Source organism: Medicago truncatula, chromosome 2, assembly GCF_003473485.1.
Source record: "Medicago truncatula cultivar Jemalong A17 chromosome 2, MtrunA17r5.0-ANR, whole genome shotgun sequence".
Lineage (NCBI taxonomy): Eukaryota > Viridiplantae > Streptophyta > Magnoliopsida > Fabales > Fabaceae > Medicago > Medicago truncatula.
In genome coordinates this window covers 87,625-113,626 of record NC_053043.1, presented here as the reverse complement: position 1 = coordinate 113,626, position 26,002 = coordinate 87,625, and the positions used below count along the sequence as shown (strand labels likewise).

The following is a 26,002-nucleotide window of genomic DNA, read 5'->3' as shown; positions in this document are numbered from 1 at the left end:
AACAGGTTCTGAAACAGAAACACCTATATCCTGTGCTTGACTTGGGGGATATGCCTTTTCTGGTGGCAACAAGAATGTCCCATAGTCGTAGTTGTTGTCTTGCTCAACTTCTTCAAGCCATGAAAATGGAGGTAAGTGTGGAGCTGATGGCTGGGTGGTACTGGTGAAGCAAGAGCAACAATGGTGGCACGGTAGATGTGGAGGATGCTCATAATTGTTGTCGTGCTTCTTCTTCTTCCTGTTCTTTTTGGACCACAACTTGAGGTTCTTCACAGATTTGATTAAAATTTTCATTAAGCTTCAAATAATAAGGAGGATGGATGTGGGCATATACTTGATTTATGAACGTGAATAAATCATAAATGTCAAATATAGGAGCTTCCTTATTGCTTAGTACACCTTTCTTTACTTAGTTTCCAATATATGACCGTTGCATATCTCATACCATTCTAATATCTGGTAGTTTAAGTTACATTTGACATTCCATTTCAAGTAAAATGATTATACTTTATGCAATGATTATGAGTGTCCGAATTAACTAATGCTTCCGAGTTCAAAAGTAAACAAAATATAATTCAGTAAAATGTATAATCTTTTATTAAATTAATCATTTCTTTGTAAAATTTGATTTTAGTCCCAACAAAAAAACTTATTCATCTTTATCTTCCTTTTCTTTTTTTGAATAATTTTCATCTTTATCGTTATCCCCTACAGTTGAATAAAAACACAAATTTTCTATTGAAAAACCATTTAAGACTAAAATTGAAGAATTTTTATTTATAGGAACTGATATTAAATTACTAATGTAAAAGAAAACTTCCAGCTAGATAGGGAGCTGGGTAGCTCAACTAGTTCGAGGGATAAGGAGTTGAAGATCCTAGATTCAAACCCGAACAAAAGAGAAAGAAAGGAAAAAAAAAAAAAAAAACTAACACAACAACTAATTACTAAGATTTGTCATTAAAAAAAAAAACTTTCGGCTAGGTCGCACACAACTGCTGCTAGGAAAAAAATGGCTCGATATACATTCATTAAATAGTATTCAAAGATTGTATAAAGTTATATACAGAAATGAGATTCATCACATCAAGGAAATTACAACAGAATCAAAAATCAACTGCAAACATAGTACGATATCTAGGCAAAGACTTTCTTCATGCTCGCAGCCCATTCAAAACTGAACAAGCAAAGGGCCATGAGACTCTAGGCAAAAATCGAACTATAGAAGATATTGAAAAACCACAACACCTGAAGCCTATCATCTTTCAGGGTAGATAATCAAACATCATTATATTAAACAAGCCCTCTACGTTGGTGCTGTCACGCTCCTCCAGCATAGGTTGTGTAGAATAAATCAATGATATGCTCCTATAGACCACGATGAAATGTTTGCGAGGTTCATTCTCTTACGTTCTACTTCCTAATTTCATGCCAATATTTATTGTACATAACAACTAGTGAGTTGGAAGACCTAGGAGCATTAGCAACCAGGCCCCACAATAGATGACCGGTCCTCGGGATTGACAACTGCTTCAGAATCCAGTTTGCTTGGTTTACCTTCTTCATTGCTCGGAAGACCTATTTTCGGTGAAAGCTTCTTCACCTCCTCTGGTGTGTAGATGAACATTTTCCTCACAACGCTACAAAATTCACTGCAGTAAAACAGCCAGACAGAACTCAACATGTATATAAAATTGCAAACTATTATGCTACATATGATGGCGTCAAAGAGAATATATGTTATTAATAGGATCAAATAATCTTACAGCCACGGATCATCCCCAACCATCATCATATCATCTTCATTGTCAGTGTAAACTACCAGCCATTTTTTTGTTGCTCCACAGAGCTCACCCTCAATGTCAAACATCTCTTCCAATTTCCTAAGCAGATCCTCATATCCATCAAAACGTGTTAAATCAACAGCCCTTCCAACAGCCATACCTTGCATGTGAACCTGGAACAATATTTAACTTGTATCATAAACAATCTTATTACACAATGCAGGCACTGACACTGCCCACTTGTAAAATAGAGGAGACCAAACCACTTTCTACTCCAAAGGTAAAACGAAGTGATGAATCAAATTTAATTGGAATTATCCAAACAGAAATATCAAACCCAGTTGCCACCTACAAGCCTTAACTAACTAACTAGGAGAATATTCCAACTAATGAATGACATGTTGGTTTGACAAATTGTTTTTGTTTTCATTTTCTGCTTGTTTTTCACTCATAATTACAACAGTGTAACCATGTATTAACTTTGTTTGTGGTTTTCAGTTGATTGTACAGAAAATGGTGAAAACAAAGTGGAACAGAAGACAAATAATTAAAAGGCTTAATTGATCATTTGGTCCCCTAACTAATTTCTTGTTTTCATTTTGGTCCCATAACTCCCAAAACGTCCGTTTTGGTCCCTAAAAAATGTTTCCGTCAGTCAATTTGATCTCTTCACGTTAACTTTGTGGTGATGAAGGTGATGTTGAACATTATGAAGAAGAGAAAGGAAGATGAAGATAAAGAAATAAAATTAGGTGTTGTTGGTTCACCGTAAGATAAAGTAGATATGCATAATCCAATGACAGTCTTTTCTTAGAAAAAGATCAAACGGTTTAAATTAAAAAAAAAAATTAATAAGGTCTATGGTGGACCACCTGCAATGTTAATCCACATTACACATTTGGGGTTAAAGTTAACATGAAAGGATCAAATTGTCTGACGAAAACATTTGAGGGACCAAAACGGACGTTTTGGGAGTTATGGAACCAAAATGAAAACAAGAAATTAGTTAGGTGATCAAATGATCAATTAAGCCTAATTAAAATTTACATCATGTACACTAATGGAAAATAACTTATCTGAACTTCCTAACCATTTTATGACAAATTTATGGAATAATATCAAATGTTATCGATGATGCAAATAGATTCTAAAATGTATATCGCAAGCAAAAAATCATCCCACAATTTTGTAAACTAAAGATGCCCATTATATAGTTGTCTTACATTAAACTAGTGCACAGGAAAAATGTGCCCAAGAATGTTTAGGGTCATGAAGGAAAATAGGGAGTGTTAGTGCGTGAAACACTGACATTAAAGCAGTCATGTACCTTTGTGCAGCTTCTTATCTGTCTGCTTTGTGACTCCTGAGGAGACCGCAGGCATGATTTGTCAGCATCACAACTTACTGAAGGAATATCAGACCGATTAACATTTGATGGTTCAGAATGTTGGTCAGACTCGACATCCAAGGACGGAACAGACCTATCATCCCCCACCCTTCCTGACAAAGGAGCAGTTTGCAGACTTTCTTCTGCATTAGAATTCTCAAGTAACTGAATCCCAAAGAGCCTACAGCCATTTCCAGTGCCTTGTCTCTTCTCTCCAGATTCTTCAAGTGCTACAGGTGAAAAAGGTTCTGTAGAGTTTTCCAATCTACTAGACCAATACATTGACTTGTTAGAAGCAGGGCTGTTCCCACCAAAACCAAGAAAGCTAGTCGCAGTAGAGCTGAATCTTGGTGATGGATAGAGGTCTCTTCCATGTTGAGGGTCGCGATAAGGGAAAGGTGGAGAGTCAGCTGGTGATTTCCATATGCCTGAACATAAAAATAGATATTATGCAGAAAAGCAGCATGAATAACGGAATTATACAGGGAAGTTACATATGATAACATTACCTTGCAGAGAAGAATCGGTCATTGTTGAAGGTAGAATAGGAGGCCGTGATCTCTTGTTTCGTTGGGTTGGCTGGGAGTTTGCTGGAGGGGTAGATACAAGTGGCTCCAACTCCCATGGAGAAACTCTATCTGGACGCAAAATTGATGACGGTTCATCCCATTGAACCTGAGATACATTACATATATAAGATTAACAAACTAAAAGCTGCCATGTAAATTTCAAATCCAACTAACAAGAAGTGTCAGCATGCTGCATTTTGTACTTTCATATATATGTATACACACAAAATCTTAGCCATTTTCTGGTAGCTAATTTTATTTTATTTTATTTTACTTTTGACATACAGTCAACACAAATTGGTGAATTTTCAATCATGATAATATCGCTTTCTAGATTATTCCACAAACAAAGCAATGAGCTTACTGGACCAATTTAGATGTAGGCATAAGCTCTACTTTTTTGTAGCTTTTACTAAAACTAAAATGAACATATTTGAAAAGTTACCGACTGCAAATAATAAAAGTAAACACTGGAAGCGCGCCTAAAGCCATGAACACTAACCTTTAACGATCGCCACTCGGAATCAGCCCAGACAGATGATTTATTATCTTCAACACCCACAATTGTACCACTGAACCTGTATTCAGTGGGTGAGGAACATTGATTAAATTGGACAATGTGCTAAAATCAAAATATCAATTTTCAAGCAACCAGCTCACACACCTTCTTTCAGGTACTTCATCACCCTCGAACCTCATTTTGAATCGCATCCCAACAGAAAGTTTGTGATTTCGAGCTTCAAGATACTTGTTAATACTTACAATAAACTCTGACCGGCTTGTTCTAAGATAAATATTGATAAGTCAGCAGAAAATTTCAACCACTTGAGGCAAAGCAAATCCAAATATCATCCCAATCAAATTATTTCACCCAAAAATAAAATGGTTCTTTAATTGCCAGAAAGTGGCAAGACAGTGTAGAAACACAAATAAAACAGTTATATGTGTGTTAAAGGTACTAACCAAAGGCAAAATTTTATGGCAAGTTAGTAACAACAACATCATGAACTTAAAAATTACTAATAATTTCAGTGTTAAATACAACAAAACCTGGGCTTGTAAAACACAGAAAACAACGTTCCAGTGGAAATGGCATGAGATGCAGTGGCCAAAACACCAAGATGCATGCTGTGACTAGATATGACAGAAGATGGCATATTGCTTTGCTGTCTCATGAGCCTCCTGACTCCAACTCGGAGCTCTCCATTTTCACCCCTAGAATAAATGCAGTAAAAAACAACCACAACACCAAAAACATTAAGAAACAAAAATTACGAAGAAAAAAACAAATGCAAAGTATTTTTCTTGCCCCTGAAGGAAGGCATAATATTTATACAGAACAACTTGCCTTAAGAATATAAATGCGTCGCCAGCCACTAACTTTTTGGAACTGACAAAGACACTCCACCCAGTGGTTAGTAAGTGGCGCCTGGGTTGTCCTGTAAATTACTCAGTCAGGAACTTACTGAAAGTTTGAACATCAAAATCTTGTATTCACAAAGTCAACATAATGACAGAGTGCAGCAAACGCAAGAGTAAAATTCCCTGAACTAAATAAAATTGGAGGGGAGGGGAGGGATTCTAATGGAGGGGATGTATTTTAATTAAATATATGTTTGGTTCAAAAGAAAGGGGAGCCTTGGCGCAACAGTAAAGTTGTTGTCACGTGACTGAAAGGTCACGGGTTCAAGTCCTAGAAACAGCCTCTTGTAAAAAACATGGCAAGGCTGCGTACAATACACCAAATGGTGGAACCCCTTCTCAGACCCTGTGTATGCGGGAGCTTTAGTGTACTGGGCTCCCCTATATGTTTAGTTCAAAAGAGGGGAATTTAATTAAACATATGTTTGGTTCACAAGGGGAAGGGAGAGATTTTAAAACTAATTTACCTTTTTATCCTTATAATCTTATAAATGTCTCATGATTTCAAATACCAACTAATATATGATAAATATGAAAACTCAAATAATCAAACACAAAAGTTCACATTGCAACTCAATTTTTTGAAGAGATAAGAGATATCTAAACATAACAACAATACTACCACACGAGGCAACGTAAAAAAAATTCAGGAAAAAAAGTATAAAACAACAAAATAATATGGCAAGGTAAACGAGGGAAGTGAGGAAACACAACCTTTTTCAACAAAAAAAATTAAAAGAAGTGAGGCATCATAAATTAACAAGATGGTAAGTAAACAAGAAGAGGGAAAAAACAAAATGGCAACGTAAAAATAAAAAAAAATAAAAAAGATTGCAACCGTAACAAGAAGGGATGAACTAAGTGAAGGAGAGGGAATAAGCACAAAATCAAACCACAAATAAAAATAGCAAAAAGATCTTTAAACTTAGATAAAAGATAATTTTGAATTTCCACATAAAATTGAGGGTAGTTTAGTCAATGTAATCTTTATTATACTAAATGTTGATTAGTGATGATTAAACCATAATCCCGCCCTTTTTAATTAGCTTAGAAAATCTTTATGAAAAAAAACTCATGCAGAGAATCAAACCCAATACCATATGCTAGTGCTACCCAGTTTCTACTACTAAGCCACTAGTGTTTTTGATGTTTTAGTGTTGCTTTTAATATATGTGTGTGTGTGTGTGTGTGATCAATGCAACCTAAAAAATCTTAAGCAAAGGTTCGCTTAATAGATCTGACATGCTATACATGGAGGTTATAAATAGCAATAATGGAATAGGACACTTTGAACTACCCATACTGGAAATGTCCACACTGTGATTGTCAAATTCCAAATTATATTACATTTTCCAGGTGTTTTAAACCCATATGAAGGGAATCTTTTTAAGATGTTTAAACCCATAGGTGTTCAGTCCTGAATTATTTTATCATGTATTGTGGTCTTGAATGATGTTAGGTTGATTGCTTTGTGGGATTTAATTTAATTCCACCGAAAGTGTATGCTTGTGGTTTTAAACTTCTGATAACGTCGAGGGGTGCTCGGCGACGCCGGTGTATGCTCTGGTATGTAGCGTTACAAATTCAATGCAAAGTTGTTGTGGGAGCATTGGATCTCAATCTACACGCCATTAATCTTGTTGCTCGCAGCCTCTATGTGTGGTCTCACAGATTTGTTGGTTATGGTGATGAATAAATGAGATGTTGGTTTCATGAAGCTGCAGTTATAATTTCATGATGAAGGAGGTTGGTTTTGGAGGAAGAACGGAACTGTTTTGAGAACGATTGAGAAGAAGCGGCACTAACTCATTAATTAATTATTAATTGAATTATTTAATACACATGTTGTGTTTTAACAGGACAACAATAAAAACAGTACCTATGGTACTGTACATAAGTTTTGTCCATAAATAAACTGCATATTACAAATAGTGTCATCACTTTAACCTTATCACAAAATTGACTGAGAAAGAGAGAAGAAAAAAAGTGATATTGGTTTGAGAAGTGCTAAACGAAAATTTATGTTGACCCACCCACTATATTCATTGTGTTGTTTTTTATACTGCTTTGAGTTTGAAAGAAATTTGAAGGATTGTTTTCTACTTAGGCAAGGCTTATCTATCCATCTTTCTCTGCTACTTCAACCAACTTTCTTTTCATTCCTCTTTCTCCCACCCTTAATAATTTTCCAAATCCATAGTTTCTCTCTACACCCTCTTTTTTTTATGACGAAGAGGGCTCTGCCAGGAAAATAAACTACACTAAAATTAAACGAGGGATAGATAATCCCATTACAACAGCTGTGAGCAAGTGGCCAAATTGCGTCGGACGCGACTCAAAGAAACTAATATCACCTGACAAAGAGCACCCATAGTTTGCTAAAGCATCCGCACACTGGTTTGCTTCACAATATGAATGCTTAACAACAACTTCCCACTCCAAATCTATCATACCAAAGATCTTCCCATTGGACTCCCTCTCTCATTTTGCGTACGAGCATTAACAACCACTAGAGAATCAACATTCAACTCAATCGCTTGAAATCCCAAGATTCTAGCATATCTCAAACCTTCCTACAGTCCCTAAAGCTCCACCATATAGGTACTACACACTCCAATGCTTTTAGCAAAACCTCCAAGCCCTTCGCTATCACTACCTCTAATAATACCACCACGACCTGCTCTTCCATTTTCTCTACATGAACCATCCGTATTTAATTTCACCCTACATGAACCATCCATATTTAATTTCACCCAACCCTCAATAGGTGCTTTCCGACCAATAAGAATCATATCATGACAAATATTAACAACCGTTCTGTTGGTTTCATAAGCTTCACGGTAGTTTCTAGTGTAATTCAAAGCATGCTGCTTGGTAGTTCTCTGCGCCCTCTTATTTTCATTGATTTCAATTTTTACATTTATTGTTACTTTTATGCTTCTAATAAATTTTATGTGGCCTCTGTCAAAAAAAAAAAAAAATATATGATGTCGTAAGTTTTTATTGTTTCTATATTTTTTTAACATCTCAATTTGTGTCTTTCAAAAATATATATGCGGTTAATCAATTAATGCCTTCCTTATTCTAAAATTTTCATATGATACAGATATGCTTCTAATAAAGTATATTCCGCAACTTTTATTGTTTCTATATTTTTTTTTATCATCTCAATTTGTGTCTTTCGAAAATCTATATGGTCCTAATCAATTACTGTCTTCCTTGTTCTAAAATTTTCTTCTATCTAAAATCTCTCATGTCTTTTTTTTTTACATGTATTGATAAGAGATTGAGTTTAACATTGGTGACCCACTATTATAAGGACTAAGTTCTTCATGTAAGCCATGTTATTCAATTCTTTACCATCCTCTTCATTTCAGAATGTTCAATAGTTGGTTATTTACTCATTTCACAAAATGAATATAACTTGATTTATGATATTAAAAATGATTCTAATTTGATTTCTTCAATAGTATCATTAAAGCCTTTATATAATGTTATATTATATATAATACATTTAAGGATGTTGACAAATAATATTATAGCCAATTTGGAACTTATACATAAAACTACAAAAAACCTGTGCGATGCACAGGTTGGAGTCTAGTTAAAATATAAATAACACATCTTCATTCCCCTCCCCTCCCCTCCATAAAACCCAATTTGGGGGGAAGCAAAAAGTGGTACTAGGAGGGATTTGGCTCCCTTCCCCTCCCCTCCTAAAAATTGAACCAAAGGCTTAAAAATTACAATACTCCCTCCCCTCTGACCCTCTCCCTCCAAAACCCCCGAATCAAACAGACCCTTAGGGATGGAGGTAGTATAATTCTTTCCACCAAACAAACACTTCAGAGAAATAAAACAATGATAGAACAAGGTTGAATGGAAGCCTTGAAGCAATGATCTGAGTTCTGCTATGTGACTAGGAGCCACAAAAGCAATGATCAGAGTTCTGCTATGTGACTAGGAGCCACAAATTTGAATCAATAGAATCAACCTCTTGCGAATGCAGGGTAACTTAGGTAAGGCAACAGACCCGCAACAGATCTGATTCTTCTCCCGCCATAGAAAGAGTTTTATACTTTTATAACACGATGTTGCTCTTTACATTATAAAATAAGGTTCAAAGATAAACCAAAAGAAGATAGCCAAGCTACTTACCGCGAAAAATATGTCGAAAATGCCACTCATTTCCATGCAAATCAGTTGCAACCAGTTCTTGCCATGGTGGCTGCTGAGTCATGTCCTGAATTAAATAAGGGAATTAAGGAATTATAGTGTGTAAATAACAACTGAAGATGATCATGATCTGGCGTCCTTAATGACTTTCAAGAAGATAAAGTTGCTAACCAGTGGTGGTAGACAATCATCTGCATGTCTTCGAAGAACAGAGAAACCTCCGTGAGTGCTAGTGTCAGAAGCCGTAAGTGTCTTGCAAAATGAATGAACTGTACACCTTGGAGGTTCAGGCAGAGGATCGTCTGGGCTTGTCACCTCACTTTGCTAAACCAACAAGACATGGAAAATAAAACATGCACAAAATGAGACAGAAAAGAAACCAAATCGGCAAGAAGAAAAAAAAGACTGGAAAACGTGTTGAGACATAAATAAATAAACAGAACTGTTTTATTTTAAATATAACAACCATGTCAAACAAAGAATAGCATCCTTACATCGGTTTCAGGTAGCAGAGTTATCTGTGCATATACTTCATCTGTTTCAGGTTCAGCCTACACGACCAAGATGATTTTAACAATAAAATGATGATCGTAGTAAAGCAAAATAGATTTTCAAATAAGAGATTCATGCTGAAGAAACTATCTAATAAGATTGTGGAGAAAGATAATGACTAACCCGAAGATGAATATTGACCACTTTACACAATATTTTAGAGGGCAGATTAAAGGAAGGCATTTGCTGCTCTAATCCCTGATTCATAGATGCCTCGAGCTATAAAATAAATAAGCAAGGGTAAGATAAATTAAAAAACTTCACAGTACAATACAACGACAACCATTTATGCTAAACATATGAATTGTCAGGTGCTATGAATCATTGTTACATATAATTTAAAATGCTACCTACGGTGATAAAAGTTGATACACATGATTACACGACAATGCAATAATCAAAAGCACAAGCATGAATAATTGATCAGAATACAAAGTTTAGATGCAAAGTGAATGCATGAATAAGGTCTTAAAGCACAGAAAACAAACGAATTATGAAATAGTAGGTGATGCATGCATGTTGATTAAACTTTTACCTGTTCCATGTGACCTTGAGGGAAGTAATACACTCTCTCCCCTTCACGAGGAAGAGTGACAAGGGGTCCAGCACAGGCATGCCACAATTCCTTGTATAAAGCATCATTAGTTGACCCTGTAAAGGTAATACTGAAACACATGAATAGGTGATGAATGGCACAACGAAATTAGACTGATAAGGTTTATATGCTTGTAGAAATTAAGGATCTGTTTGGGAGATTTGAGAGGAGGGTGTGTGTTAAAGAGTTGTTAAGAGTCCCACATCGGATAGGTGATGGCCTGACAGTGTGTTTATAAGTGGGGGCAATCCTCACCTCACAAGTCGGTTTTGTGAGAATGAGATTTTCAGTCATTGATAATATCACAAAAAAAATATTACCAAAAAAAATATAGTATGACAACGATCAATGTTTTTTCTTAATATTTAACAACTACTAGGAACTTCTAAAAATAATTTTTAAGCTAACAAGACAATTATTACCAAACAACTTTTACTTTATTTTTAAAGCTCTTTCTTTTAACTTTAGTTTTAAAATAACCACCTACCTATTCACGCACCAAGCCCAATAGTGTTGGTCATGAGGGAATGTGTTATAAGTGGGGGCAATCCTCACCTCACAAGCCGGTTTTGTGAGGATGAGTTAGGCCTCAAATTTCAACATGGTATCAGAGTTTGTCAAATTCAAGGGCCACCTACCTATTCACGCACCAAGCTCAGGTTTTGTGGGGTTGTGTTAGGCCCAACCACGATTTCTAAGATGGTATCAGAACCTTTCCAAGATCCATTGGGTCACCTACTATCAGGTTTCCGTTATCGGGCCACCCACGAATCAAGCCCAATAGTGCTGGTCGTGAGGGAATGTGTTATAAGTGGGGGCAATCCTCACCTCACAAGCCGGTTTTGTGAGGATGAGTTATGCCCCAAATTTCAACATGGTATCGGAGTTTTTCGAATTCAAGGGCCACCTACCTATTCACGCACCAAGCCCAGGTTTTGTGGGGTTGTGTTAGGCCCAACCACGATTTTTAAGATGGTATCAGAGCCTCTCCAAGATCCATTGGGCCACCTGCTATCAGCTTTCCGTTATCGGGCCACCCACCAATTATGTCCACGAATCAAGCCCAATAGTGCTGGTCGTGGGGTGTGTTAAGAGTCCCACATCGGATAGGTGATGCCTGACAATGTGTTTATAAGTGGGGGCACTCCTCACCTTACAAGCCGGTTTTGTAAGGATGAGTTAGGCCCCAACTACGATTTCTAAGAAGAGTCCCACAAATTCTAATAGCTTGGGTAAAAAGGAAGGAGGAAGTGGAAATAATAGAGGGAGGGTTTTGGGGGATTTCAATTTTCTTCATAATACAAAATCAGCCCAATCTACCTATGTTGTTAAAATACTCGGAAGGAAGATAGTGAAGACTGAAATGAAACCGAACCTGCACGGCTTGTAACAGCTGACATGTGATTTGAAGCCATATGATATAGAATGAATTGATTGAATTCTGCTACAAACAAACAAATCAAATCAATCAATAACATTAATGAATTCATTATTAACTACAACACAATTACTAGTATAGTAATTAACAGAAATGAAAAAAAGGGAATATTGTGATTGCGGCATGGACACTTACTAAAGAAGAAAGATGAGTGAAAATCGAGCGAAGAAGATGGATCAAGGCAGGCAGCTGAAACCGAAATCAGAAATTGATGATGGCTGGTTGATTAGGGTTTGGGGAAAAGGGGAAAGGGAAAACGCAGAAGACGAAGAAGAAAAATAGATCCAACAGGTAATTTGATAGTATCTGATTGTTTGGTTCAAGCCGACACCACCCCCTGTTCCCCCGACTCACTCCCCCGAACTCTTTCTTTACTACTACTTTCTTTCTTTATTGCCGATCAAAATTTAGAAAAAAGAGTGAACCATCAAATTGTCCCTGAATTTTCACGCATCAGTCAACTTCGTACCTCAATTATGCGAAATATCAACTTAGTCTTTGAATTTGTCAGACGTTCATCAAAAAGGTCCCTCAGTCCAAGTGCTCCGTTAGCCATGCTGATATGTCGTCTTGCATGCTGTGTTGTCTTGTACGTGTGGCAAGAAGGAAGCCACGTGTTCAGGGACAAATTTGATTGAATTGGAAAATGTTGAGTTTTCACTTTTCAGTTTATTTTTTCTGCTTTTCTCATTTTGCCCTTGCATTACCCATACCTCCTTCTTCACATTTCAGAACATAAAAAAACGTCCTTGACCCTTCTTCTTCTCGCTAATACTTCCTCCATTTTCACCCCTCCAAAATCATCATCATCTCCGACGATTCTGACATTTTTGAAGTTTGTGTGTTCGGCTGTGATTAAAGGTAACACCTTTTCTGTTGTTTATCAAGTTTTTGTGTTCGTATTCACTCTGTTTTTGTCCGTTTTTCTGTGTTTTCGTTTTAAGTTTTGAACATGTTGTTTATTTTGTTTTTGTGATCGTTGATGCTTGCCTTGTTCTTTGTTTGTGTTTGTTGCGTTTTTGAGACAGTTGTTTTGATTATTCGTTTTAGGGTTTTTGAAGTGAGGCTCAAGAAAGCCAGCCACAAGAATAATGTTGTGTCTAGGAATGCAGAAACTGCAGGAAATGTTGTTGCAAATGCTGGACAGGTATGACTCTTAATTTTTAAGGATCGTTTTGGCAATTAGTAATATTAATTGAAGGACTCATATGATTGATTATGTTATGATTTTAGGGACTAATTTGATTGAATTTGCAATTTCAGGTTTCTGCACCAAGGAGGTATGGCCCTAGAGGACCAATTCTTTCAGTTGATAGGCCTAGGCAAACACCAATGAGGGGTCCTGCACCAGCTCATCCAACTCCTGCTGGCATAATTAGGGTTCCATATCCAACCTATGGTCCATTTAGTTCGACTCAACCTACTAAATTCATGGAGTTTATACCAATTATCGGATTTCCAAAGAAGTGATGCTTCCTAGAGTTTAATAGATGTTTTGGATTTGTAATATTTAGGCTTATTTGAATTATGCCCCATAGTTGGGTTTCTTTTTGCTTAAATTGCCGTTTAAGACTTATGACTTGTTAATGCCTCATAGTTGGGTTGCTTTGCCTATGTAATATCTCAGACTTATGACTTATGACCTATGACTTATGCCTATGTAATATTTCAGTTTCAATTTGTGTGTTCTGCCTTTTTTAGTTTATTTTGTACACATATGTTTCAAGGATCAATTTGATATCTGATTAAACAATTCAGGGACTTATTTGATGGTTTTTTATATAACGTATGGATCTATTTGATAGATAGAGAAATAATTCAGGGACTAATTTGATGGCAATATTATTATAGAAAGATTACATTTCTCAATCATCTTCAACCTCTTTTGATTAGTTAAACCAACCTTTGGCAGAGGGCAAGCATAAAATGGCCTTCCTGAATTTTTTGAAGAATTGGACTATCTAACAACACAAATTGTATAAATTACTTGTAACCACATCATTAAAAGGTGATTTCCTCATTTTTAATACTAATTTTTATCATCAATACAAGAGTTTCATAACTTTTCTCTCATTTCTTCTATGGATGTCACGTCTCATGACATGGTATCAGCAGGGCCGGCCCTAGGCATAGGCCACGAGTGCGACGGCCTAGGGCCCATGCCGGTAGGGGGCCCTAAAAAAAAATTATTGGTGGGGGTGTATATAGAAAGAATTGGTTTTTTGGGGGTTTATATAGTAAAATATACTAACAGGCCCGAAACATTGATATGAAAATCTGGGCTGGAGTCTGTTATTGTTTTGGCCTTTTTGATGCAATTTGCTATATATACACCATATAAACAAAGCCTTCTATATACACCCTTCCGAAAAAAATTGGCCATTTGTTTCTAATAATGTGCCGATTTTTTAAATATTTTTTTGGGCTCTTTTTTCCTAATAATGTGTTTTACTGATATTAAAAATATATAATATATGTGATATTTGTTATCCAGAAAATTGGAAGAATCTTCATAACAAAACGAATAATATTTTAGTTGAAAATGGGCCTATTAGAAAAATTAATCTTAATATTGCCTTTAAAGTATCCAAAATAAATTAATTATATCAATATAGTAATATAAACTTGGTACTTGTAGCATATAAAAAGAGGAATGATTTATTTGTAGTATACAAATGAGTTATTGTATCTTAGATTACTCTAAAAAATTTAACACATTTTTTTTTATCAAGTATTATTGTTGTTATGGGTTTAAAATTGGAGAATTTTGTATCCAAATGTCTAAAATTTAATTAATTACGTGTTGATATACTTTTATTTTTTTGGTTTTACTATCATTAGATGTCACAAATTCACTGTCTACTATTTAGGTGCTAAAATTTCAGTCTACTTCGCATAAGCTATTGTTCTCTAATCCTATGGTATTTTGTTTAGTTTTGATTTCTATGGAGTATTTGATTTATTTAAAGATGTTGCCTAAAAAAACCTTTTATCCTATAGTGAAAAGCGAAGAAAAAAAATGAAGCGTTAGTAAAATCATAACAAGAAACTAAAAAATGTTTTGATGTATTACATAAGGGCCCATTTTTTCAAACTATGTCTAAAGCCCCTGAAACACTAGGAACGGCCATGGGTATCAGAACTAATTTGGTACCCGCTTTGAAGGATCTTCCGCTGCACTTTTTAGAGAAAATCCAATTTTCTCATCTTCATTTTCTTGATTTTTTTCTTCTCATTCGTAAATATGTTTTTTTTCTTTTCTCTCTTTCGTTTTCTCAAAAAGTTTCCAGCAACATTTTCTTCTGATTCAGTTTCTTTTCTCAATTTCTTCAATCAAATATGTTTACGATCCGTATCTTAATCTCATCTAATTTTTTTGCTTCAATTTTATTTTGTGTGTCTTCTCCTTCATGATTCAACTCAAAATTTGGTTAGATCTTGTTCTAATCATTTTCCCTCAAATCCTAAGAATTCACGATTTCGTGTTTTTCTTTATGTTAGTATTTTGTTCAAATTCATGTACGATTCAAAATTCTTGCTCAAATTCTTGACTGTTACAATTTTTAGTCTATGAATCTTTCAATTTCTTTTTTATAACGTTTCTGTTCTAGCGATTGTGATTACGATTCTCTGTTCATCACAATTTTCCCAACTTTTTGAAATCCATTTTCCCCATTTTTTTTTTTTGGTTCTATTTTGGTTCAGTTCAAGTTGTTCTTTGTTTATGTTTTTCAATTCCTCTTTGTGTTTTAGGGTCTGTTTGGTTCAACAGACGAGATGGGTTTTAATGGAGAAAAAGGAAAGGGAGGGGAGATATTTTAATTAAATATATGTTTGGTTCAAAAGAGAAAAGGGGAGGAGAAGGGGAGAAATTTTAATTAAAAATGTGTTTGGTTCACAAGGGGAAGGGAGAGATTTTAAAATTAATTTACTTTTTACCCTTAAACTTAATTTTTTTTTTTGACCGAAGCAAAATTAACTATTATCATTAATCAACCAATGCTCAATACAAGAAGGATAAGAATAAAAAATACGGTGACTAGCCCAAGAACAGGCCGCCCTAGCTAAAGTATGAGCAACCATGTTCGCTTGTCTCCAAATAAACTTCACGTTGAAGTTGGAATGTAAAGCTAACTGATAAATAATACTGGAAACAATAGCATAGAATTCTGAATCACCATGATCTTGAGACGATAGAGCTTGCACTAGAGTAGATGAGTCGGACTCGAAGACAACCCGGTCCCATCTGTTAGCATCAACAAAGTGAAGGGCCTCGAGTAAGGCTACTGCCTCCCCCTCCAAAACTGTCATATTTGCCCATTGCCATTTCATTTGAGCCCGAATAAATTGCCCGCGAGAGTCTCTAACACAACATGCAAAAGTTGTAATATGGTTACGGTCATGGAACGCAGCATCCACATTGCACTTCAACCATGTCTCGCTCGGTTTCTCCCAAACTGTGTTGTTGCCTTGCACTCTATTATGCTCGTGTTGTACAACCGGTAGTGAGGGATGTTTATGAACATCTTGCCATTGTTGTCATGCATCTAGTGTCGTCCTCCCAATGCTCGTTGATCTATGATGAGCGTCATTCCAAATGGTATCATTACGTGCAGCCCAAATTTTCCAAAGAAGTGAAGCCACCCGACCAGCAATGTCTCGGCTTTCTAAGCGACATATATCAAAAACAAAATCTGCCAAACTGCTCACAGTTCCAACTCGCGATTGCCGCACAATCGAAAGTCCTGCCCAATACCAACTCTCACATGCCACCGTACAACCCACAAAAGCATGCCAATCATCCTCAACAACCGTATCACACGAGGGGCAGATCACCTCACATTGTACATGCCGTGATTGTAATCGGAGACGCGTCGGAACACATCCCCTGCAAATCCTCCATAACAAATTACGAGCTTTATGATGAGAATTCACCTTCCAAATTCTTTTCCACTCTTCTTCAACATGGAACCGATCAGTATGTAGCAACTCCATCATAGCTATTTTATAACCAGTATTGATAGTATACCTCCCATTACATTCCACCATCCATGTTATTCTATCATTATGAACTTCCGCAAACAATGGTGTATCGAGAATAGCTTGCACCATATCATCTGGGAACAAAGATTCAATCTTATCGACATCCCAAACACTCTTCTTCAACATGGAACCGATCAATATGTAGCAACTCCATCATAGCTAGTTTATAACCAGTATTGATAGTATACCTCCCATTACATTCCACCATCCATGTTATTCTATCATTATGAACTTCCGCAAACAATGGTGTATCGAGAATAGCTTGCACCATATCATCTGGGAACAAAGATTCAATCTTATCGACATCCCAAACACGATCCTCGTCAGCTATCAAATCAGACACACTCAAGATATGCACACCTTGACTTTGTGGGGATTGAATACAGCTACCTTGAACACCTCGAACCCATGGATCATTCATCACGCTAACCTGCTGCCCATTTCCAACTGTTCACCTACATCCATGTAAAAGTATCTGACGCGAATTCCATATACTCCGCCAAGCAAAGCTCAAGTTATTACCGAGTTTAGCACCCAAAAATGAAGAACGGGGAAAATACCTCGATTTAAAAACTCTAGCAACCAGAGATTCAGGTGTAGACAAAAGGCTCCATCCTTGCTTAGCTACCATAGCGATATTAAAAGCTTTGAAATTCCTAAACCCCATTCCACCAAACTCTTTGGGGCATGCCATATGTTCCCATGCCATCCATTTAATCCCTCGGTTGTTACTCCTTCCTCCCCACCAAAACGCATTAACCATCTTCTCAATATCATCTATAACTGAACTCGGCAGAAGATAAATACTCATTATGTATGAAGGAATAGATTGTAACACAGACTTGATCATAACCTCCTTACCCGCCTTTGATAATGCTCGTCCCCTCCACACATTTATTCGTTTCCAGATACTATCCTTGATAAAAGAAAAAACGGACCACTTATCTCTATCAATCATCGAAGGTAATCCCAAATACTTTCCGGTACCCATCACATGCCGGACACCAATAATGCGTGACAAATCCTCTTGTGCCGCCCCACTCATATTGCGACTGAAGAACACCTCAGATTTTGATAAGTTAATTTCTTGTCCAGATGCTGCCTCATAAGTTTTAAGAATAGTGAGTAAACGTTGTGCTTCCACCACATTGGCCCTGCAAAACAAGAAACAATTATCTGCAAACAACAAATGGGACACCACTGGTGCGCCGCGACATACTTTTACCCCATGAATATCACCTCTATTAACTTCCTTATGTATTAGAGTTGAGAGGCCCTCAACCACCAATATGAATAAATATGGTGATAATGGGTCACCCTGACGCAACCCTCGGCCGGGTACAATAGGCCCTACCCTTAAACTTAATTAAATATACGAAAATGCTTGTTTTTACAATTTGAAAGATCGACGATAATATAACCTAATAATAATAAAAATTGTTACAAGAATACCATAACATAATAATAATAATAATAATAATAATAATAATAATAATAAAATAATAATAATAATTGTTACAATGATAATTTAACATAATAATAATAATAATAAAAGTTGTTACAAGAATAATACAACCTAATAATATTAAAAGTCGTTACAAGGATAATATATCAGTAATAACAAAAGTTGTTACAAGGATAACCTAATAGTAATAAATGATACTTAAAAAAAAGTAATAAATGTTGTTACAAAGATAATATTGAGATTTTAAATTAATTTAAGGATAATTTTGTCAATGCAATAAAATTTTAAAGAGATCCCTCTAAAAAACTCCAATTTCGAGAGAAATAAAAAGTGGGTCATGATGATGGAATTTTGCTCCCCTCTCCTTCTAAAATTTGAATCAAACACGTCAAATTAAAAATATTTACTCCCCTCCAAAATTCTTGAACCAAATGGACCTTTAAATTTGATTTCAATGTGCCATGAGATTTTAGTTGTGATTTAGTTCTTTAATCTATGAATATTGCTCACAGGTGGTATTTGAAATTCTTAAAACTTGGCTTTCACAAAATACTCGATCCGTTTTTAATTATAAACAAAATTGATTTTTTTAGGTTCATTCAATTAATGATGTATGTGGTTAATAATATGAACCACATACATCATTAAATGAAGGGTTAATAGGTCTTTACCCCTGTAATATAGGTCATTTTCGATTTTCCCTGCAAAAAAAATTATTTTGATTCACCCTCCTGTAAAATATTTTTGATTTGATTTACCCCCTAATAGGCCAAACGAAAACCAATTTTATATTATTTTCAAGAAATTTTCGTTTTTGTTTGGCTTATTAGGGGGTAAATCAAAACAAAAATATTTTACAGGGGGATGAATCAAAATAAAAAATTTACAGGGGAAAAACCGAAAATGACCTATATTACAAGGGGGTAAAGACCTATTAACCCTTAAATGAAAGAACCTAAAAAAGTCAATTATGTGAAGTACTTCTCAAAATCTTTTTCATTATAAAATTTTTCCCCATTTATAAAATTCATGGTGATATTTAATTTGGCAAGAATTTTTTAATTGGTTGAAGTTGATGAGTAGAAGCCATAAAGTTTGGAAAGGAGAAGCGGAATTAGGGCGAAGGATGGAAGCGGGATGGTGCGGGATGGAGTGGTCCAACCACCAACTCAAATCTGTGGCCCTTTTTGACTTTACATCGATTGTGCTTTAACAAATATTCGGTACACGAATCTTGCTTCATCGTGTGTGTATCTCTGACTCCGAATTATAATAATATGAGTTGAATTGACGTGTATATTGGGAAGGAACACATCAAAGGGTGGGCAACATATATTAGGAAGTAATTTGCCCCCTTTCACACATATATGTAGGTTGGTTTTCAATGGTCTCATTATATTATCATTGGCCACAACATATATGAACACAAGCCACAAGTAATGACAAATAGAAAGTAAGGCTTAGTGTGGTATTATGTTCATTTTAGTTGATGGTGCATGAGAAGTGGACCTTGGAAATACATAATAAGTAGTAATGCACAACCAATGGCGTTGCTAGCGCCGACATATGGGAATGGAAATCAAACGGCAATGCATAATATTTACCAGATTTCACTTGAAAAGGCTAGGTAAGAATGATTCAAGAATACATATCTAACTATACAACTTGTTTGGAGAGTTGTTAAGAAACTCATAGCTAAAAACATTCTTTTCAATCATAATCAATTAATGTATAAGAATCAATATTTGCTTTGTAGTTAATCTGTTTAGCTATTCCATACGTATCAACTTAAATCAATCATTGATTTTACATTATAATAACAATATATATATATATATATATATATATATATATATATATATATTGATATTATGCAAGTAACAACCTAACAAAGGTTTTCTCTCCTAGGGTTTTTCATTGATCATCATTGGAATTCCTTTGTGAGTGTGTTGTTGTCGATCGTTCTAGATCATCCAGACCTGATCGTTTAGGCTTGGGCACCGTTTGTGTACGTGTTGGAGTTATTTTTACGTGTGTTTGCATCTGTATTTTGGCACTCTGATTCAAACTCCTCTTTGCTAAATTGGAATCCTTGCAATAACAAAGTCCTTTTCCCATTCCATGTTATGTGATCACATGGGCTTTCAAATTTGTTTGATTTCCCGTCTTCGTGCGGTGTTCATTTGATTCATATTGAAAATCGATTATTCAATCAAAGATTTGGACGTCAACGTTGCAGATCCGGATGTCATGGATATTCCGGCCACTTTAATTTTATCATATATTTTCGTAGGCATTATGCCGTTATATGCTATTAACTTGGATGCTGTGAGTTTGTTCGCAGATTCATCCTTTACGTTTTTAGCGGTGTTGAATGATGTAATATCTCGATTTGAATGAATGAATACCATTTTATTTTTGTCAAAAAAAAAGTCATTTAAGTTAGATATTTATAATAAATTAGTCTTTTAAGTTGTTTTTTTTTCTTACAAAACGATCATTTAAGTCATAAAATATATGCATTGTTATCTTATTTTCATCAAACTCGGTCAAAAAAATACTTATGTGGACGTTTAATATTAATTTGGTAGGTCTAAATTCATCACTCTCTGAACAAGGATCCATAAGTGTATTAATCAGTTTAGATTTGAAACAAAATTGATCGATTACTATTTATAATGTTGTTGATGAAAAATTTATCTGTAAAATTAGACTTGAATTCAATAACATGAAGAAGAAAATGTGCATAAGCAATCATGTTTGATGACATAAACACTTTTGGACCTACCACCTCAATGTTAAATGGTCGATAAACATTTTTTAATGAAGTTGGTGAAAAATAGGTAATAGTGTAATATTTTATAGCTTAAAAGACCAATTTTTTTTAAAAACTTTATGGAAGTGTTTGATCTGTTAAAAAACGAAGGACATGACAAGACAACTTCAGTTGCACAGTGTTTGATTTGTAAAACTGTTTGTGGGACATGACAAACTAGAGGTAAGGAAGGATATGACTAAAACAAAACTTTTTGTCTCTCACTAAACCATAACACAACTTTTTGTACTGTAACATCTCAGACTACTTTCATGATTGCCGAATAACCCCACAAACCAACATAAGTCTTATCAACGTGTTTTGTCCTCACTCGCACACTTTCTGAAAAATTACCCTAAAGGTCACATATCACAAAATTGTTCCAAATCAAACACGCTTAACTGTAGAGTTCTTATGGAATGAGCTACCAAAAAAAAGATTCATCTTGTTGGTATAGGTAGTACCAAACGATTCTTATAAGCATACCTTCAACCATGTAGTCTCATACCTGCACAATCTCAGGATCCCTCTCATTTCGACGTGATTCAGTTGCCTAGAAGCTGCCAGGAGCCAGACCACTCTCCGCCCTCGTCAGCTTCGGGCGTTACATGTATCATGTACAAGTTATCTAAAACACAAAAATAGTTTTTGTCCCCCAAAAATTATTCAATATCATAAAAGTTTGTTCTGTCTTATATTGTATTGTTCAATCTTGCGTTGTTACATACTATTTCGCAAATCAAATGCACCCTAAAAATCCAATTAGTAACAAAAATTACTTAAAGAGTTAACTTATGTTATAAACATCTAAGTTAAATGATCGTAAAATGTATTTATTCTAATTTATATGTTTTTTTCGAGAGATAATTTATATTATATATAAAGAAAATAAATGCAATGGCGTATTCACATGTGACATGTGGTGTATACTGTATTTATCAGCACATGCCCGCTTTCTGATATAACTTTGTCACAAAAGGCATTGCATATCAAAATTGGTAAAGGATAAGATTCTATGAATGTGGTCACTTGAGTTAAATGTAGACTTTTTTGAAACCCAGTTAAATGTAGACTTATTGTCGTTTACTTTTTTTTTTTTTTTTTTTTTTTTTTTTTTTCTTTCTCTCTCATAAAACTTACTGTCGCTTAGTTATTTCATAAGAGGATTGTTGTTGACACATTGCATAAGGTTATGTCACACGAGTAAAATACGTTTTTGTTTCCTCGGTAGTTAACTGTCGAGTAATTTGAAACCGGCTGCAGTTAACTGTCGAGGAAAACCTCCGTAGTTAACTGCTGAGGAAAACAATTATGCAGACAATGAGTTCTGCATAATTCTAAAGCATTTTCAAACCATTTTTCGGTCAGTTTTTACCTGTAATTAAACCAGAGCATTTCTAAAGGCAGTATAAATCATCCAACATCAAAACTTGGTCATAAACAAGAAAAATACAATATCTTTTACAATTGTCCATATTAAATCAAACCGACATTTGATTCAAATTACACAAACGTTTGAAATTCATCAAAACGTTACAAAGTGTCCATAATTAAGTGTGCATAATTAAACAACTCATTACACATGATTATATTAAATGCATACTTACATTCATCACAATTGCATATGGAACGAACATACATATATAATATATTATTTTCAACCATATTCCGAAACATAAATCCGACGTCGTTATCGTCTTTAATAAGTCAAGGGATATAGCTTGCCGTTTTCCATGCGTATTCATCTCTATCTTCTCCTAGGTCTATGCATAGCATTTGACCAAACAAGTGACGTGTATATTGATTTTCACCAAGATGCTCAAAATAAATGTTAAGTTGTGCCTTCAAATCATCAAGAGAGTCTGTCGACGTTATCATAACCTTAATTGTTTTTTTAAAAGCGGAGTACCTAACACGGCCTTCAAATTTTGCAACCTCGGACATGTTTCACTTGAGAAAAGCTTTAAGAAAAGAATCATAGATTAGAACAAAATTAAATCAAATGTAATAACGAATAAATCAAATGCGTAAACATTAATAACGAATAAATAAGTATTGCACTAGTTTCACCACATAAAAGTCATATTATCATATATATCAATATAAATTACATAATGTTAATTATATATTGGCCACAAAAAATTAGCGTTACAATTTCGACCCCAAAATATACGTCGGTGTAATTTCTATCAAAAAAAAGGACTAACACCGACAAAAAAATCACTTATTAAAGACCAAGTGACTAGGGAAGATCAAGTGAATTAGAATCTTCCTCATCTTCCGCAATAACTTCAAATTGTTGCTTTGATTTTTCGGGAGTGTCCAACAAAATAGGCGCCACTTTGTTTGACTCCTTTTGTGGTTTCGACGGTTTGTTTCCACTTTCAATAGCCATGAGCTTTCGGAACAACTCATGTTGATCCAAATATTCATCTTCCCAAGTCACCGCATCTTCTTTCTTGTGATTGTGCCACTCCGTAGATGATGGAGGTAGTGGACAACCATTTTTCAAATAAATAAGCACAAAATGATTCGGAATTGCCCCAAGGCACATGAAAGGAGTATTTTGCTTACCCGACAGTGGTAAATTTTGAGATTAAATAATTTTTAATTTAATTTTTCAAAAATTTATTTCTAGATTTTAAAACACTAATTTCCAATTTTTTCTTCATATTTAATTTTTTTTTTATGATTTTTTAATTTTAAAAAATAAATCAGTTTTTTTAAATAAAAAATAATAATGACGTGGACTGCCACGTCAGGGCCACATGAAAAAAGTTGCACAGTCAGCAACTGCCACATGGCCAAAGCCATCCCATGTCAGCAAAAAAGTGGGGCCAGGGACCTTTTTGAAACAAATTTTTTTTTGCAGGGATGTTTTTAATTTTTTTTTTTTACAAGGACGAAAATCAAAACGCGTCCAAATTACAGGGATGGATTGCATATTTAAGCCTTAAAAATATATTACAAAACCAAGTCAAACATTATAATTAAAATATAATAATAATTTTCTATTAAAATAATTTTCTATATTTCTCAATTAAAAATATGGGACACAAAATATTTGAAACTTTTGAAATATACTCAAAATTTACAGCATTGACAATATACTGATCTACAATAATTTAAACCAATAAAAAAATGAGTATTAGAGAGAGTTCAAAAAGGAGTGTTCATGACAATTCTCTTTAAACTAAAAAGAAATGAAGAAATTTGGAACGAGTTCACAAACAGTACAATATATTCATATGATACTAGGAAGCACCAGACCAGGACCAACATTTTAATGAATCACCTCCTCTAAGGAATTATATACTTGTGTGTTTATTAGGGAAACTAGCAATAAATTTACGAGGGGCAAAATATAGAGGAAAACAAATTATTTTTTGAAAATTAAAATATTAAAATTACCTATATGAAAAAAAATAAAAGCACAAAAATTTACTTATTTAAATGTAAATTAAAACAGCATTACCAAGAAAACAAAAAAAATGACAATAACTATTTAAAATGTTGAGCTCAACAATGCTTCAAGGCATCAGATTTATATATTTACTGATTTTGTATTAAACATGTAAGTAATGGTTTCATCAACACAAACAATTAAGTCATTTACAAGAAACTCGTTGTTAATGTGTATCAAATGCTCATGCGGCAGGAGATGCATAATTATGACGTTGTTTCGGATGCTCCGTGGCATAAGAGTGCTCCTTTGAAAGTCTCTATTTGCGCGTGGCGTCTTCTCCGTAATAAATGGCCTACAAAGGATAACTTGGTGCGACGAGGTGTTATTTCTCATGATTCTCAATTATGTGTTACAGGTTGTGGACAAAATGAAACAATAGACCACTTAATTATTCATTGTCCTATTTTTGGTGATCTCCGGCAACAAATTAAAACTTGGATTGGTGTGTTTTCTGTGGATCCTCATCAGATTTTGGACCATTATTATCAGTTTGTTTATTCTTTGGGTGGTTATGCTCAAAGAAGGTCTTTTCTTCATTTGATCTGACTTTGTGGTATTTGGGTTCTTTGGAATGAAAGAAATAATAGATTGTTTGTCAACACAACTAAAACAACAGAACAACTTCTTGAGAAGGTTAAGATTACATCTCTCAAATGGTTAAAAGCAAAAAATGTGTGCTTTCCTTTTGGTTATCATTTGTGGTGGCAGCGTCCCCTTGCTTGTTTAGGGATTGGCTGATGTATTATTCGTTCATGTCTTTTGTGGTTTGATTGGAACTATTTTGTAACCTCGTTTTGTCTCCTTTGACACTCCTTGTGCTAGGGAACAAAACTCTTTGTTAATATATCTCATTTTGTCTTGTTAAAAAAAAAAAAAAAACTCGTTGTCAAAATTTTCTCTATAACTTTGTAGCTGTCGAAGAGACAAGAATTGTCAAAATAAGATGAAATAAATTTACCAATCATATGATAATCTTTTGATACTATGTTTCTACAGGAAAAAAAAAGTTTCTATCATTTTTTTCTCCAAATAAATTTATTTAGAGTAGTAAAATAATTATTATCGCTAGACCAATTTTATTTTTTTTATCGGGGTTGCAAAATACAAAACATACTTACATATAAAAAAAAATAAAATTGGGGTCCTCTTTCTCTCTTGTAATCAATTTCTTTTATTATATTTTGGGGCTGCAGTACCTTTAGCCTCACCCTTTTTTTGGTAAAAAGAAATTATTTTCTACTATAACTTTTTTTATCATATCACTTTAGAAAAAAAAATGTTGTATTTTTT

General features: G+C 34.7%; 2 protein-coding genes across 3 annotated transcripts; both read right to left on the bottom strand.

Moving 5' to 3' along the window:
• Positions 1–999: 999 nt before the first annotated feature.
• LOC11423560 (auxin response factor 1) lies at positions 1,000–12,305 on the bottom strand. 2 transcript variants are annotated; one of them, XM_024776071.2, is made up of 15 exons: positions 12,059–12,304; positions 11,861–11,926; positions 10,426–10,541; positions 10,014–10,109; positions 9,833–9,889; positions 9,510–9,662; positions 9,321–9,405; positions 5,089–5,179; positions 4,791–4,955; positions 4,405–4,524; positions 4,243–4,318; positions 3,681–3,846; positions 3,112–3,599; positions 1,767–1,957; positions 1,000–1,652 (listed from the first exon to the last, which is right to left on the bottom strand). In XM_024776071.2, the coding sequence occupies exons 2-15, from the start codon at positions 11,898–11,900 to the stop codon at positions 1,481–1,483; spliced, it is 2,016 nt and encodes a 671-aa protein (XP_024631839.1). In that variant the 5' UTR covers positions 11,901–11,926; positions 12,059–12,304; the 3' UTR covers positions 1,000–1,480. The 2 variants fall into 2 exon arrangements, with proteins under 2 accessions (XP_024631839.1, XP_003592874.1); XM_003592826.4 differs by having other exon boundaries at positions 1,481–1,652; positions 11,861–11,929; positions 12,059–12,305.
• A 5,112-nt stretch (positions 12,306–17,417) lies between these two features.
• On the bottom strand, positions 17,418–18,196 carry LOC112419214 (uncharacterized mitochondrial protein AtMg00310-like). The gene is made up of 2 exons (XM_024776368.1): positions 18,192–18,196; positions 17,418–18,120 (listed from the first exon to the last, which is right to left on the bottom strand). Exons 1-2 carry the CDS (start codon positions 18,194–18,196, stop codon positions 17,418–17,420), a joined length of 708 nt encoding a protein of 235 aa, XP_024632136.1.
• Between the last annotated feature and the right edge of the window lie 7,806 nt (positions 18,197–26,002).